A 17844-nucleotide genomic window follows, 5' to 3' on the forward strand; every position below is an offset into this window, starting at 1 on the left:
AGTAACCCCTGAGCGTCACAGGGTGTGGCCCAAAAACCAAAAAAAAAAAAAAAAAATATCCAGGGGCCGGAGAGATAGTACAGCGGCGTTTCCTTGCAAGCAGCTGATCCAGGACCAAAGGTGGTTGGTTCGAATCCTGGTGTCCCATATGGTCCCCCGTGCCTGCCAGAAGGGACTTCTGAGCATAGAGCCAGGAGTAGCGCCTGAGCGTGGCTGGGTGTGACCCAAAAACCAAAAAAAAAAAAAAAAAAATATCCAGGGACTGGGGAATAACTCAGAGAACACGTTTGATAGTCAGAGGGCTGGGTGTGACCCAAAAACCAAAAAAAAAAAAAAAAAAAAAAAAAAAATCCAGGGACTGGGGAATAACTCAGAGAACACGTTTGATAGTCAGAGGAACTAAGTTTTGATTCCCTAGTACTACATGTCTGTACTGAGTGTATCTGGAGGTAATCTTATTTTTGTTTGTTTGTTTTTGTTTTTGGGTCATACCCGGCAGTGCTCAGGGGCTACTCCTGGCTCTATGCCAGAAATTGCCCCCAGCAGGCTCATGGGACCAAATAGGATGCCAGGATTCAAACCACCATCCTGCATGCAAGGCAAACTCCCTACCGCTGTGCTCTCTCCAGCCCTGGAGGTAGTGTTGGTGGCTCCCAGCATCATGGATTGGCACCCTTCACCCCAAAGTAAATGAAAATTATACCCAAAACATTTCCAATATATATACAGGAAATGTATAATTTCATCTTTAATTCCATCTTTACAGGGCTGGTTAAGACATTGGCTTTGCTAGTGACCAATCCTAACTTGATTCCAGTTACTACACATGTTCTTTTGAGTACCAACTGGAATAAACTGAAAACTTTTGGGTGTGGCCCAGAAGCCCCCTTCTACCTCACCCCCAGGAAAATAGAATTGCATACTTATTGCTATCTCTGTTTATTTTGTGGATTGCATTTATATTAGTGTAGATTAAAAATTATTGCACTCCTGGGGCCAGAGTGATAGTACCATTGGTAAGGCATTTGCCTTGTATGCTGCTGACCCAGGTTCAGTCTCAGGTTCAACTCTAACATCCCAATACTTCCACTTCCAATAATTTCTGAGTGCAGAGTCAGGAGTAACCCCTGAACATTACCAGGTGTGGTCCAAATTAAAATTAATACTACTAATACTACTACTAATAATAATAATCGGTTCATTCCTGAAAAAGGTTTTTGTTTTGTCCACACCAAGTAGTAATCAGAACTTACTCTTGGCTTTTTGTTCAGGGATCATTCCTAATTAGATTCCTGGTAGGTTAAGCATCTGCCTGCTGTACTATTTTATTTATCCAGTCCAGGTAATAATTAAGTTATAGAAAAAAATTTCAGTACATTTTGTTGATTAAAAATTAAGTATTAATTGTGGGTCCAGAAAAATAGTTCAGCAGGTATGGAATTTATCTTGTGCAGCTGACATGGTTTCTATTTCTGGCATCCCCTGAGCTTGCCAGGAGTAACCCCTGAGCATTCTCCATGTGTGCACTTCCCCCCCAAAATAAAATAAAATAAAATAAATTGCATACATTCGTTGATGGACCTCTAATCAGTTTTTATTGAAAATCTAGAAAATCTTTGTGACAGATGGAAACTGGGTACAAAATTGCACATACAGCATACTTACACTTTTCTTTATTTTCAGATTTGGGACCACACCTGACTTACTCCTAGTTCTATGCTTAGGAGTCTCTCCTGTGGGTAGTGTTGAGGGGATCTTATGTGGTACTGAGGATTGAACCAGGATTGGCTGCATACAAGAAAATTGATTTAATCCCTTGTACTATCTCTTGACCTCGGTGATTTTGAAAATCTAGCAGAAAAGACATGAGACAATATTGTAATTAAGATAATGGTATCTATTTTTCCTTTGTGTGGTAAATTTTCCATATTAGAAAAGAGTATTGACATGCAGAAGGAAAGAAGGCCACTCCCCCATAAAACAATAGTTCTATTGTTTGTCTTTGTACAGTGATTCTCTATAAAACTATAATTATGAGTCCGGAGAAAGAGTACAGCTGGTAAAGGGTTTACCTTGCACTCATGACTGACCCAGGTTTAGTCCCTAAACCTCATGGTCTCTGATCTTTGTCAGAAGTGATCCCTGAGTCTAGCTAGAACCAGAGTAAGCCCTGAGCATTAACAGTGTGGCTCCAAAACAAAAATTCTAATATTTAGAACTGCTCAATAGACTTTAGAAATAAATTTTGTCTATGAACAGGAAGATTACTGTACTTATTGAGTGATATAACATCTGAAAAGTTAGTCATGACGTATTTTTGGTGTTTTTTTTGTTTTTGGTTTTGGTTTTTGGTTTTTGGGCCACACCCGGCGGTGCTCAGGGGTTACTCCTGGCTCTCTGCTCAGAAATAGCTCTTGGCAGGCACGGGGGACCATATGGGACACCAGGATTCGAACCAACCACCTTTGGTCATGGATCGGCTGCTTGCAAGGCAAACGCCGCTGTGCTATCTCTCTGGGCCCTATTTTTGGTGTTTTTGAGGACCTTAGGAGCCCATAGGAGCTACTCTTGACTGCTTGGGATAACTGTAGAGCTTGGAATTAAATCAGCACCTACCACCTGCAAGAATGTATTCAGCCTGTTAAACTGTCTCTCATCCTAGTCAATATTTTATGTATATATGTGCTATTTGTTAAATTTAAAAATATTCATGTTAATAAAAAATTTAAAATTTCAAGTATTTATATTTTAAGGGTGTTTCTTTTTTTCTATCACTATAATAACTACCAGTTCTCATTGAGACAGTCAGCTCACAAATTTTACACAAGTATGTGATATATCGTACATTTTTCCCCTCATTTTTAAAATATTTCCCCCATTTTTGATATTTCCCCTCGTTTTTAAAAAATTAGATGGCTGCACACTCATAGCAAAGAGGTCTGGAATCCTAGATTGAGATAAGCTCACATTGTAGAAAAGCTTCATCTGTCCCCTGAAAAAGTATTAATGTAACAAAACAAATGTCTTTTTTTTAAAATGTCTTAAAAAATGAAATTAGAACATAACTTTTTAACTGACTTTTGTTTTCCTGTAGAGTTGATTATGGAAGATTCCCACAAAAATAGCACCTCAGAGACTGCATCTCAGCCTGGTTCAACTGTTCAGGGATCTCATATTTCTCATATTACTCAACAGGTAAGATAGGAACCAGCGAAAATATCTAATGAGTTAGGAATATTGTTGTTTTAGTTCTTTAGTTTATAATATTCAAAAAAAGAACCAAAGGGGTCCCAGAGAGATAGCATAGCGGTAGGGCGTTTGCCTTACAAGCAGCCGACCAAGGACCAAACGTGGTTCGTATCCCGGCATCCACTGTAGTCCCCTATGCCTGCCAGGAGCGATTTCTGAGCAGAGAGCCAGGAGTAACCAACCCCTAAGTGCCACTGAGTGTGGCCCCCCAAAAAACCAAAAACAACAACAAAAAAAGAAAAAGAACCAAAGGAAAAAGACTAAAATATTAAAATGTGTGGAGGGAAGATAGATTGTAATCAAATTTTTTATAAGATCTTTTTTTGATTTTCACTTGGTGGCACTCAGGGATACTCAGGGATACTGGCATACTTGGGGACCATATGGGATGCTGGGAATCGAACCTGAGTCAGCTGTGTGCAAGACAAACGGCTTACCTGCTGTGCTGTCATTCCGACCCCTTGATAAGATCATTAGATTTTGTTTTCCTTTATAGAATATATTTAGTGTTGTATAATTAAGTATATGTATCCTAAGAATTGGAGAAGTAAATTTTATTTTGTTTTTGGTTTTTGGGCTAGTAAGCAGTGCTTAGGACTTACTTCTGGCTCTATGTTAAGTTTGCATTTCTGGGGTCGGAGAGATAGCATGGAGGTAAGGCGTTTGCCTTTCATGCACAAGGTCATTGGTTTGAATCCCGGCGTCCCATATGGTCCCCCGTGCCTGCCAGGAGTAATTTCTGAGCATGGAGCCAGGAGTAACCCCTGAGCACTGCCGGGTATGGCCTCCCCCCCAAAAAAAATGTTTGCATTTCTGGTGGACCTTGTGGTCTGTATGGGGTGCCAGGGATTAAACTCAGTGGGTGTACAAGGCAAGTACCCTACCTGTTGTACTCTCTCCAGCATTAAATTTCATATTATATGGAGAATGAGTATTGCTTTCTTCCAGACAAATTTTGTTGATACATAAGACAAAAAAGTTATTTGGCTTTTTGAAGTTGGGACTGAGATGAATTGTTACAGGAGATAAGCCTGAATCAATTCAATTGATAGGAAGCATTTCCGTATTTGCCGGCGTATAAGACGACTTGAAACGGGGGGGGGGGGGGGGGTCAACTGTAAATCGGGAGTCGTCTTATACGTCGAGTAGCATATCCCGAAAAATATCTTGATGTGCCGCTAAACGAAAATCATCTGGATATTGCCACGAAACGAATTTTCCAACTCGATCCTGCACCAGTCACTGCAAGGCTGCTCGGACCATATGGTATTGCTGATTATTCTAAGTCCTTGAGCGTTATGTTACACCTTTTTGTTTTATACTCAGAACAAAGATCATCCCTGGTTTCTTTGTTTACAACTTGGTTTTACTCAAAAGCAGAGATAGTTTTACAAGTCTCAAGCAAACCTGGGCAGGACTGTCTCAGAATAGGCCTTTTCTATCTTTACTCCCTCACCTGGGGTTGGTCTCTGTACTCAGTAAAAACTACAGTTCTGGCAGGCAGCTCTGGATACAAGGTAGAAGATAGCCAGACTACATGTGTTTCACCTTTAGCCTGGTTTGGATTATTTCATGCGGTGACCCTGCTCCAGATGCCCCTTCTCTGTGGGATTATGACATGTGTACTTATTCATACTTGAGGAATGTCATGAATTTAGATATTCTATTAATTTTTTGTTTTGTTTAGTTTTGAGGGTTTTTTTTTGGGGGGGGTGCTACACCCAGTTGTATTCAGGGCTTAATCCTAGTTCAGCACTTGAGTTACTCCTGGTGGTGGATGGGGATTTTATGGGAGGCTGGGGATCAGATTTTGGTCAGCTTGTGCAAGGTAACTGCACTATCCATTGTACAATTGCTCCAGCCTCTGATTGTAATTGCATTGAATCTATACAGTATTTTAAGTAGGTCATTTTGACAGTATTCTTCCAGCCTAGGAGCTTGGAATATTTTTTGGAGTTTTTGTTGTTGTTAGTTAGTTTGTTTTTGGAATATTTTTTTATTTCCTAATACTTTCATCTCTTTCTTAGGTAATTCGATATTTTTATGGTACAGATCTCCACCTTTTTTGTTAAGTTGATTCCTAAATACTTGTTTTGGACACTATTTTGAATGGAATAAACTTTGATTGCTTTTTCATCTCTTATCTTCTTTTGAATTATTACTTTTATTTCATCCCCTCAACTTTTGTATTTGTTTGGACAATAAATACATAAACCATATTGCTACTTTTTTCCTGTTATCCTCCTTCCCTCCCAGGCAACTCAAGGACCATAACACACTTATTTCTGTTGTCTTTTTCTGACTTGTAAAGACTTTCCATGGTCCCCCAACCCCTAACTATTGGAACCTGGCTTAAAATGTTGTCCATAATAGTTGTTTTGGGCATTCACTGTTGCAGTACCAATCTCACCACCAGTGTGAAATTTCCTCCACTATTGTCCCCAGTTTCCCATTCACTCCTAAAGCCTACTCTCTTAGCAGGTACAAAAGGATTCATTTTATATTGCTTGTTACAACAAAGTGGCAAGTGAAAAGGTAAGAGCCATAGAAAAGCTTTTGCCTTGCACACCGCTGACCCATACTTGATCTCTGACACCCCATATGGTCACTCCTGCCAGGTATGATACCTGAACACAGAGCTGGATTAAGCCCGAGCACACAGTGGGTATGGACACACACATCCTCCTCAAAAAAAAAAAAAAGCTAAGTAGGAATCAAAAGAAAATTGGTAAAAATTGCTATATTACACAGTGGTGTTATTAAATTTATTGTCTGAGGACATTTTTTTGAGCTAGACAACTAGTAAATCCTTAGGTTGCTAGTTGAGTCTTCTGTATTAACTGTTTTAGTGACTTACTACTTTCCTATCTAATATGCTATGTTTCTACTGTGCTGGGTTTTCAGTATTGTATAATGTAGAAGTATTGTACAGCTATATTCTCCAAGATCTATAGAACTGGGATGATCTTGGCTTTCAAAGACCAACATACCGGGGGCCAGATCGATAGCACAGCGGTAGGGCACACGGCGGACCTAGGACAGACCTGAGCCTGCCAGGAGCACTGCTGAGTGTGGCCCAAAACCCAAAAAACAAAACAAAGATCAATATATCTATTACTTTCATCAGCTTGGCATCTCTTCTGCTACTCATGAAGCATTTTCTAAGGACGTTACTTTTCTCCTTTTTTTCTTTCTTTCTTTCTTTCTTTTTTTTTTTTGGTTTTTGGGTCACACCCTACAGCGCTCAGGGGTTACTCCTACTCCTGGCTCTATGCTCAGAAATCGCTCCTGGCAGACTCAGGGGACCATATGGGATGCTGGGATTCGAACCACCGTCCTTCTGCATGCAAGGCAAATGCCTTGCCTCCATGCTAACTCTCCGGCCCCACTTTTCTCTTTTTTTTCACCTCAAAAAGCAGTATTGGGGTGAAGATGGTAGTAATTCTAATTCAATCTGTGGCACCCCAGATGATTCACTGAGCATTGCTAGAAGTAAGCCATGAGCACAATCAAATTTTAAAAATAATTTTATGCTTTTAACCTTTTTTAATTTATTTTATTTATTTTTTGGTTTTTGGGTCACACCTGGTGGTGCTCAGGGGTTACTCCTGGCTCTGCGCTCAGAAATTGCTCCTGGCAGGCTTGGGGGAACATATGAGCTGCTGGGGATTGAATTTAGGCTGGCCATGTGCAAGGTAAACACTCTATTCACTGTACTATTACTTTGGACCTCAGCAAAATGACACCCCTCCAACATATATGTATATATATATATGTATGTATGTATATATGTATATGTGTGTGTATATATATATATATATATTTAGTTCTTTCCTAGTTCTTCCTCTTTATTAAGTACATCGGCTCCTATTTACTTATTTTGATTTTGGGCCACATCCATTTGTGCTTAGTGCTTACTCCTGTTTATCTCAGGTGCTAGGTTGGTGGGCATATGAGTTCATCAGGTGGGACACATATCTAGAATTACGTATATTCAGTCAGAGGTGAGGTAGCAAATCAAGTCTTAGTCAGCTTGGTCTCAGAATTGATGTCCTTAAAAAGTCTGAACAGATAATTGGTAGCATATGCAAATGTAACATGCAAAATGCAAATTCTGAGGAAATAGGGACCCTATTTACCCTCTGCTCCAGGCCTTGCTAGAGTGCCTTTCACATTGCCATGTACTCAAGAAAATGCCTGCTGATGGTCTGGAGAGATAATACAGCGGTAGGGTGTTTGCTTTGCACACAGCTGACCCAGGACAGATGGTTCAAATCCCAGCATCCCATATGTCCCCCAGGTCACTCACTGGGTGTGACCCAAAAACCAAAAAACAAAGAAAATGCCTGCTGAGTTTATGAATGATTGTGAACTTACCAACTCAAGTATAATACAATAAATAGAAGATATCATTAAAATAAAATAAGTTTTAGGTAACCAAGAAAAAAAACAAACCAAAAACTACGCTTCTTATACAAACTTCAGGGGAAAAAAAATAGGGGCAGATAATTATTGTTCTGAGCGACTGCATTTGTTGTTGTTTTTTTTTCTTTTGGGCCACACCCAGCGTTGTTCAGGGGTTATTCCTCGCTTTTCACTCAGGGATTATTTCTAGCAGTGCTCTGGGACAATATGGATGCCAGGGATAAACCCGGGTTAGCTGCATACAAGGCAAATGCCCTCCCTGCTCTCTATACTATTGCTTTGACCCTTGCATTTAAGTTTTATGTCCACTAGATGTCAGTAGCATTCACCGTTTGCTACAGTTCCAAATTTCAAATGTAGTAAGTCACTCTTGATTTTAGAAACTTCTGTTACAGACTTTCTTTTGATATCAACCTACTGATAGTGATGATCTCTCTCATTTTGCTTATTGAAAATGCTTATTTCAACATCATTTTCTATTCATTGGGCATGGATTTTTTTTGGGGGGGGGGGTTTCACACCTGGCAGCGCCCGGGTTACTCCTGGCTCCATGCTCAGAAATCGCTCCTGGGAGGCTCCGGGAACCATATGGGATGCCAGGATTCAAACCAACGACCTTCTGCATGAAAGGCAAACTCCCTCCATGCTACCTCTCTGGTCCCCCCCCCCCCTTTTTTTTTTGGTTTTGGCCACATCCAGCAGTTCTCATTAGGGTTTACTCCAGGTTCTACTCTGCTCACTCCTGGCAGGGCTCCGGGGACCATAAAGGGTGTCAGGTATGGAACCCAGATTGGTTGCATGTAAGGGAGGTGCCCTACTGTACTAAATCTCTGGTCAGAGATTTTAATTATTTTTAAATCCCCCTGTCCCCAATTATTTGATGCTTATAAGGCTCAGGGACAATTATCAGCAAATATTATTAACCTGGGCTCAGGCAGTTCAGAGACAGGCCACAGCATTACTGCTCAAGGGCTATATAGGTCATGTTGCTAGAAATGGAAAAAGGATCAGTTAAATGCTATGCATGAACCCTAATCTCTCCAGTTCCTAGATTAAATTGTTACTTATTTTAAACACAGTTAATAGTTTCAGACTTTCAGCTTTCATTGTTACCTTTGATAAGAAGTCATGGAGAATTGCTAAGGCCCCAGAAAAAAAGGACTTATTACTTTTTTTTTTTTTTTTGGTTTTTGGTTTTTGGGCCACACCCGGCAGTGCTCAGGGGTTACTGCTGGCTATTTGTTCAGAAATAGCTCCTGGCAGGCACGGGGGGACCATACAGGATGCCGGGATTTGAACCAACCACCTTAGGTCCTGGATCGGCTGCTTGCAAGGCAAGCACACACTCAGGGGCCACTCCTCGCTCTGCGCTCAGAACTCGCTCTTGGCTTGGGGGACTATATGGGACGCTGGGGAATCGAACCGCGGTCCGTCCTAGGTTAGCACATGCAAGGCAAACACCCAAGGTGCCTGCCACACCTCTCTAGTTCTGAGACCTCATACTTTTTTTTTTTTTTTTTGGTTTTTCGGGCCACACCCATTTGATGCTCAGGGGTTACTCCTGGCTAAGCGTTCAGAAATTGCCCCTGGCTTGGGGGGGACTATATGGGACGCTGGGGGATCGGACCTTGGTCCTTTCTTGGCAGGCACCTTACCTCTAGTGCCACCTCGCCGGCCCCGAGACCTCATACTTTTAAAGATATCATGTGATGTGTCCAGATTTTACTCTGAATAAAGCATTACCTTCATTATTCTGAATTTCAGACAGATCTGCTCTTTGTCCTGAAAAGAATTGTAATCCTGAAAGGAATTGTAATCCTTTTTTTTTTTCCTTTTTTTTTTGTCTTTTTTTAACCACACCCGGCTATACTCAGGGGCTATTCCTAGCTTTGCTCAGGACGCCTTCCTGGCATGCACGGGGGGCCATGTGGGATGCCGGTGACCGAACTCAGGTCGAGCGCGTGCAAGGCAAGCGCCTTACCCGCTGTTCTATTGCTCCGGCCCCAGGAATTGTAATCCTAAAAGGAATTGGAATCCAAATCTGATCACTGTACAAACATCCTTGAAAACTAGTTTTGAATAACAGTTGCCAGTTCCTCTGTTCAGATGACTTGCAGAAAAACTCCATGGAGAATTGTCCCAATTCCAAGACGTTTCTCCTTTGTTCTGTTTCTCCATTTCTGTCCTAACTTTTATTTTGGGGCCACACATGGAGGTGCTCAGAGCTTACTCCTGGCTCTCTGTTCAGGGATTACTCCTGGTGGGGCTTTGAGGACCATATGCAGGGGTCCTCAAACTTTTTAAACAGGGGGCCAGTTCACTGTCCTTCAGACTGTTGAAGGGCCAGATTATAGTAAAAACAAAAATTATGAACAAATTTCTATACACACTGCATATATCTTATTTAGAAGTGAAGAAACAAAATGGGAATAAATACAATATGTGGCCCGAGGATTGTAGTTTGAGGACTATTGATATAGGGTGTCAAATCTGGGTTGGTCACATGCAAGGCAAGAGCCTATCCCACTGTACTATATTTCTCCTGCCCCTTCTTACCTCTTTTTAAATTGGCAGCAGGGGTTTTGGAAGGTTGAGTTTAGAGTCTGTTGACTCTATTCTGGAGTAATTCTGGTAGTATAAGTTGTGCCACGGATTGAAAGTCAGCAAAGCAAGTGCCCTAATGTCTGGTCTGTCTCTCGGATTCTTTAACAATATTTTTATAGATGAAAGATTGATTGATTTCTTTTTTTTTTTGCCACATAATATATCTTCTCTTTTTCACACATCATCATATACTCATGTCCTATTTTTTTTTTGGTATGAAAGTTTTGCTTTTCAGGCAATACTTGATCTGGAATATGGCTCAATGACTTAAAATGCCTAGGAAAAGCATAAGGCTATAAGCCTAAACCCTGGTGCTGCCACTGTACTGTCAGGCAGTCCTGACAGCTTCACTTTCTGATCCCAGGTGAGGGGGTTAACAGTTGCTATAATTCAAAGCATATATTATAGAAATGATATTAAATAAAAAAATTTTTTTTTTTGCTTGGGCCACATCTAGCAGTATTCAGGGGTTGCTACTGACAACTCAGAATTTCTCCTGGTGATGCTCAGGGGACCATTTGAGTTGCCAGGGATTGAACTCAGGTCAGGTGTGTGGTAGATAATCCTACCCTACTATTACTCTGTCGTCATCCCCCTAACCCCTGTGCTCCCCCCCCCCTTTGGTTTTTGACCACACCCTGCAGCACTTGTGTTACTCCTGGCTCTGCACTCAGAAATTGCTCCTGGCAGGTTCGCGGGACCATATGAGATGCTGGGGATCAAATCTGGGTCTGTCCCAGGTTGTCTGCGTGCAATGCAAATAACCTACCACTGTGCTATCACTTCCGCCCCTCTCCCTACTTTATGTCTCTGGGTCACATCTGGTGAACCTCAGGGGTTAATCCTGGCTCTGCATTTAGCAATCAGGTCATATGGTATGCAGGGGATAGAACTCAGATTGGCTGAGATAAAGGCAAGTGCCCTACCTGCTGCACAGTTGCTCTAGCTTCTAAATTTTTTTTTTTTTTTTTTTTTTTGGTTTTTGGGCCACACCCAGTAACGCTCAGGGGTTACTCCTGGCTATGTGCTCAGAAGTTGCTCCTGGCTTGGGGGACCATATGGGACACCGGGGGATCGAACCGCGGTCCGTCCAAGGTTAGCGCAGGCAAGGCAGGCACCTTACCTTTAGCGCCACCGCCCGGCCCGCTTCTAAATTTTTTAACCTGTATCTTCGCAATTTGCTCTGAAGAGTATAACTCTCTATTGTTTCCTCCCCCCCTTTTTTTTGAGAGGGTAAAGAGGACTTCTTAGTGATGTCTGGAGACTCAGACACCATTTCTGGTGATAGGATTCTATTTTCAGGCCTGGCAATGCACTGTTGCTCAGCTTTATTGGTATCAGGGAGGATCACCAAGCTACCTGAGTGATCCTAGGCCTTCACACATACGATGCAGTCCTTTGAACCATTTATTTGCCCTGTTATCTTTTGTTCTATTTTAACATTTTGTTCTATTTTAACATAACATATCTATTGTTCTGTTTTAACATATATATAGCACTTTGTATCTTAATGTTTCTTCTTTCCAGACTCTTAGTACTGTATCTCAAAGGGTGATATTGCCTAGATTTGTACATGTGCAGATACACACACACATACACACACGTGTATTTTTTTTTTCAAAATATGAAGCATTGTGGGCCAGAGTGATACCATAACGGGTAGGGCGTTTGCCTCGCACGTGGCTGACTTGGGTTTGATCTCTGGCATCTCATATGGTCCCCCGAGCCAGCCAGGAGTGATTCCTGAGTACCTGAGTACTGGCAGGAGCCCTGAGCACTGCTGGGTGTGGCCCCCAAACAAAAAAATATATAGTACATATTCGTGTGTGTGTGGAACACCACTGGTGATACTCTTAAATCTCTCTAGGTAATATGTAAATGAATATTCTTTCTTTGGTTTGTTGAACTTTTTTACATTTACTTATTTCATGTATTTTTTTAGTTTTTGGACCATACTTGACTCTGCTCAGCACTTATTCCTGGCTCTCTTTACAGTGATCACTCCTTGGTGGGGTTTGTATAATCATATGTGGTGCTGTGAATGGAACCCGGGTTGGTTATGTGCAAGATAAGTGTCTTAGCTACTATACTGACTCTCTAGTTCAAATTTATTTAAAAATGTTAGGTGCTCTGATTTTCAGTATTGTTAGTGATAAATTTTTATGCAGAGTGTTCCAATACTACATCCTCCATCTATCTCATTAGTTCTCTTGGTTTTTGTTCTTGTTTTTTGGGTCACATTTGGCAATGCTCAGGGCATGCTCCTGATTCTGTGTTAGGGATTATTCCTAGCATTGGGTACCAGGGATTGAACTGGTACTATCTCTGTGTTATCTCTCCATCTCTTGACTTTTTGTTTAGTTTTGGATCCATACCTGGTGCTCAGGTACTCCTGGCACAGTACTTGGGGGCCATACTAGATTTCCTTGGGTGATAGGAATTGAATCTCTTGCATGTACTCAGGTCTTTGAACTACCTCCCTAATTCTAGTTCTTTTATTTAAAAATTAAGGCATAGGCTAAAAGAAAGTTGTTTGTCAGCAATGAGAATAGCCCTACTAAAACTGGTGGCAGAAAACATGTGTTACTTTCAGCAGAAAACATGCTGGCCTGAGAAAATGATATTAGAAGCCTGGTATGCCCCATCCCTCATTTTTGCTTGGCTAAGGAAAAAAGTGGTCAAATGCCCTGATATAAAGAAATGGGGATTTTTATGTTAGAAATATCAGGGAAATACCCAGGGGAAATGGTAGGAATTCACAAGGTTTAATTTTCTTTTTGTTTGTGTGTTTGTTTTTTTGAGGGGCTATACTTGGCAATGCTTATAGGTCACTTTTAGCTCTTCACTCAGGAATCATCCTGGCAGTACTCGAGGAACCATATGGGATGCCGGAGATCAAATCTGGGTCAGCCGTTTGCAAGGCAAACACCCTACCTCGCTCTGGCCCTACTAAGTTTAATTTCCTTTTTTTTTTTTCCTTTTTTTTTGGTTTTGGGGCCTCACCCGGCGATGCTCAGGGGTTACTCCTGGCTGTCTGCTCAGAGATAGCTCCTGGCAGGCACGGGGGACCATATGGGACACCGGGATTCGAACCAACTACCTTTGGTCCTGGATCGGCTGCTTGCAAGGCAAACGCTGCTGTGCTATCTCTCCGGGCCTTAAGTTTAATTTTCAAAATCAGGAATTATTTCATAATTCATTAAGCAATGTTTTATTAATTGGTGTGGCAGTTGGGTTAAGACATAGCTAAAAATGCTGAACAATAAGAAGCAGTAAATCACTTTTTTTATGGTGTTTACTCTAGTAGAGAAGGTAAGACTTGGATTCATTGTTCTTCCACATGTGAAATTGTGACCCTCTTCAGTGTTGCCAAATGTAGTAGGTTACTGCATAGTAAGAGTCTGCAATCAAGGCTTGACCTTTTCCCAAGTAGGACAGATTACCTGAAGGAAATGAACTTTGAGAGGAATCTGAGAAATGAGTAGATGTTAACTTCCTTGGAAAAGAAGTTATTCCTGAGGGTATGGAGGAATACTTTATGTGGAGGCCTTGTAGTGTGAATCAGTATAAGAAAGGTCTGTTGTACTCCATGATGGGCAAAACTCAAGGAATGTGTCTTGAAATGAATTAGGAAGAAAAAAAGCCTTTTTTGTTTTGTTTTGGGACCATACCTGGCACCACACAGAGGTTGCTCCTGGCTCTGTGCTCAGAAATCTGTCCTGCCAGGCTCAGAGGACTATTTAGGAATGCTGGGAATCAAATCCGGTCCATCCCAGATTGACCATGTACAAGGCAAATGCCCTACTGCTGTGCTCTCTCTCTGACTACTCTTTTTTTTTTTGTGGGGGGGTGGCACACCTGGCAGTGCTCAGGGGTTATTCCCAGCTCTCTGCTCAGAAATCTCTCCTGGTAGACTTGGGAGACCATAAGGGTTGCTGGGGATCAAACCCAGATCTGTCCCAGGTTGACAGCACCTTGCAGAAGGCTGACCCAGGACAGAGGCGGTTCCATCCTGGTATCCCATATGGCCCCCCGAGCCTGCCAGTAGCGATTTCTGAGCTCAGAGCCAGGAGTAATCCCTGAGCACCAGCACCCAAAGAACCAAAATCAAAAAAACCCAACAGGTGTTGGCTGGAGCGGTGGCACAAGTAGTAGGGCATTTGCCTTGCACGCACTATTCTAGGATGGACCACGACTCGATCCCCTGGCATCCCATGTGGTCCCCAAAGCCAGGAGTGATTTCTGAGCTTAATAGCCAGGAGTAACCCTTAGTGTTACCGGGTTTGGGCCAAAAAGCAAATCAAACAAAAACAAACAAACAAACAAAAAAACAGGTGTCATATCACTTCAGACAAATACTGGGAAATTGTATACATTTTTAAAATAGAAAATAACTTGTTATAACTGTTAAGAGATTATAGTTAAAATTTATGGCTATTGATTTGACATGGTTCACAAGGAGTTTATTAGTAGTTTTAATATTTACTGTGCTTGCCATATACATGTAGGTGTATATATTTCTTTCTTTTTTTTTTTTTTGGTTTTGGGGCCTCACCTGGTGCCTCTCAGGAGTCACTCCTGGCTCTGCGCTCAGAACTTGTTCCTGGCAGGCTTAGGGGACCAAGTGGGATACTGGGTATTGAACCCGGGTTTATCCCAGGTCTTGTGCGTAAAAGACAAACACCCTACTGCTGTGCTATCCTTTGGCCTCATGTACATATATATTTATTAACTCAAGTTGTGAGTGAAATAATACTACTAAAATCTTTTAATTGTATATCTGCCCTTCCCAGTGACTTTAATGGTCTGATTTACTTTACCTTTCTTTTTTTATAATTATCTTTATTTAAACACCGTGATTACAAATATGATTATAGTTGTATGATTACAGTCATGTAAAGAACACCCCCCTTCACCAGTGCAACATTCCCACCACCAATTCCCCAGATCTCCCTCCTCCCCACCCCCCACACCTGTACTCGAGACAGGCTTTCTACTTCCCTCATTCATTCACATTGTTATGATAGTTTTTAGTGTAGTCATCTCTCCAACTGCACTCATCACTCTATGTGAAGAGCTTCATGTCATAAGCTGCACCTACCAGCCCTCATCTCTCTGAGATACTGTTAAAAATGTCTTTCATTTTTTCTTAAAGCCCATAGATGAGTGAAACCATTCTGCGTCTTTCTCTCTCTCTCTCTGACTTACTTCACTCAGCATAATAGATTCCATGTACATCTGTGTATAGGAAAATTTCATGACTTCATCTCTCCTGACGGCTGCATAGTATTCCATTGTGTATATGTACCACAGTTTCTTTAGCCACTCATCTGTTGAAGTGCATCTTGGTTGTTTCCAGAGTCTGGCTATTGTAAATAGCGCTGCAATGAATATAGGTTACTTTACCTTTTATATTTGATAGTTTATAAATCTTTTTGTTTTGTTTTGTTTTAGTTTTTGGGTTACACCCAGTGGCATTCAGGGGTTACTTCTGGCTCTGTGCTCAGAAATCACTCCTGGCAGGCACAGGGGACCATATGGGATGCTGGGATTTGAACCACCATCCATCCTGGATTGGCTTTGTGCAACGCAAATGCCTTACCGCTGTGCTATCTCTCCAGCTCCACAGTTTATCAATCTTTTGTCCTCAATTTACTGACTATATTGGTTTTCTATGGATATCTCATTTGGTAAGCTTCCTGCCTCCTGATGGCTTGGTCTCAGATTCCTGGCTGGTTCTCATTTCTTATTTATTGTTAATGTTCCTGGATTTTATCCTTGGTTCACTTCTCTATTTTTTTTTCCCTTAATGAGTCCAACCAATCTTAGTGCTTTATGGATCCCCGAAAGGACTTTAGATTCCCAGATTTATGTGTCTATCCCAGATCTCTTTCCTTACTTGAGGGCATGTAAATCTAGCATTCTCTTCAGTGTCATATGTAATAGTTATCTAATAGTTTTTAACATTAACATGTTCAGAATTGAAATCAATTAGCACAAATATATTTTTAAAAGCTATGAGAAATATGTATCAATATAGAAACAGGATAATTAGAGTTTAGTCTTTATATTCTCATGAAATAGTTTGTGTCCCCAAGTAGCATTCCCCAGATGGCAAGTGTTATTTGGGAGATAGGTTTCTTTTTTCTATTAATTAATTAATTAATTAATTAATGTCTTTATACAATTTGATTACAAACATGATTGTGCGACATTCACATCACCAATGCCCCAAATCTCTCACCTTCCTACCACCCCCCCCATTTGAGGCAAACTTTCTACTTCCCTCATTCATTCACATTGTTATGTTAGTTGTGTATGTGTATTTATTTCTCTAACTGCACTCACCACTCTTTGTGGTGACCTTCCTTTCGTGAGCTGGACCTTCCAGCTCATCTCTATTGTCTGAGAATTATTACAAAAATGTCTTTTATTTTTCTTAAAATCCATAGATGAGTGACACTATTCTGTTTCTATCTCTCTCCCTCTGATTTATTTCACTCAGCATAATAGATTCCATGTACATCCATGTATAGGAAAATTTCATGATGTCAACTCTCTGATGGCTGCCTAATATTCCATTGTGTATATATACCACAGTTTCTTTAGCCATTCATCTATTGAAGGGCATCTTGGTTGTTTCCAAAGTCTGGCTATTGTAAATAGCGCTTTAATGAATATTGGTGCAAGAAACGGATTTTTTAATAATATTTTTGTGTTCCTGGGGTATATCCCTAGGAGTGGTATAGCTGGATCATATGGGAGTTAAATTGCTAGTTTTTTTTTTTTTTGTTTTGTTTTTTTAGGAATCTTCATATTGTTGTCCATAAAGGCTGGACTAGATGGCATTTCCCCTAACTGTGAATGGAGTTCCTTTCTCTCCACATCCCTTCCAGCATTGATTGTTCTTGTTCTTTGTGATATGTGTTAATCTCTGTGGTGTGAGATGATACCTCATTGTTGTTTTGATTTGCATTTGACATTGAGACTAAAGGCCTCTTCAAGGAGTCTTTTATTTTTTTAATTTCCAAATTGCCAGTGATAGAACTCAGAGCTTTACATATGCAAGATAAGTGCTCTCCTGCTGAACTGCATCATATTATTATTTTGTTGTTGTTTTTTGGGCCACACCCAGCGGTGCTCAGGAGTTACTCCTGACTCTAGGATCAGAAATTGCGCCCCTGGCAGGCACAGGGGACCTTATGGGATGCCGGGATTCGAACCACCATCCTTCCACTTAGAAGGCAGATGCCTTACCTCCAGGCTATCTCTCCTGCCCCTTATTTCTTTTTTTTTTTTTTTTTTTTTTTTTTTTTTTTTTTTGGTTTTTGGGCCACACCCGGTAACGCTCAGGGGTTACTCCTGGCTATGCGCTCAGAAGTCGCTCCTGGCTTGGGGGACCATATGGGACGCCGGGGGATCGAACCGCGGTCCGTCTCCTAGGCTAGCGCAGGTAAGGCAGGCACCTTACCTCCAGCGCCACCGCCCGGCCCCACCCCTTATTTCTTTCTCTCTCTTTTTTTAGTCCTTTTGTGCCTTGCTTGTAGACCGTAGATGTAATGACAA

The 17844-nt window shown here is 41.2% G+C and overlaps 1 protein-coding gene across 1 annotated transcript in view; it reads left to right on the plus strand.

Annotated features, from left to right (window-relative positions):
- Positions 1-17844, plus strand: part of ATF1 (activating transcription factor 1) — a 63185-nt gene that overhangs the window by 19832 nt on the left and 25509 nt on the right. The window contains exon 2 of the mRNA XM_049783584.1: positions 3095-3195. Within this exon, the coding sequence (XP_049639541.1) occupies positions 3103-3195 (93 nt within the window). The 5' untranslated portion in view covers positions 3095-3102. The remainder of the gene's footprint in view (positions 1-3094; positions 3196-17844) is intronic.

Source organism: Suncus etruscus, chromosome 11 (genome assembly GCF_024139225.1).
Source record: "Suncus etruscus isolate mSunEtr1 chromosome 11, mSunEtr1.pri.cur, whole genome shotgun sequence".
NCBI lineage: Eukaryota > Metazoa > Chordata > Mammalia > Eulipotyphla > Soricidae > Suncus > Suncus etruscus.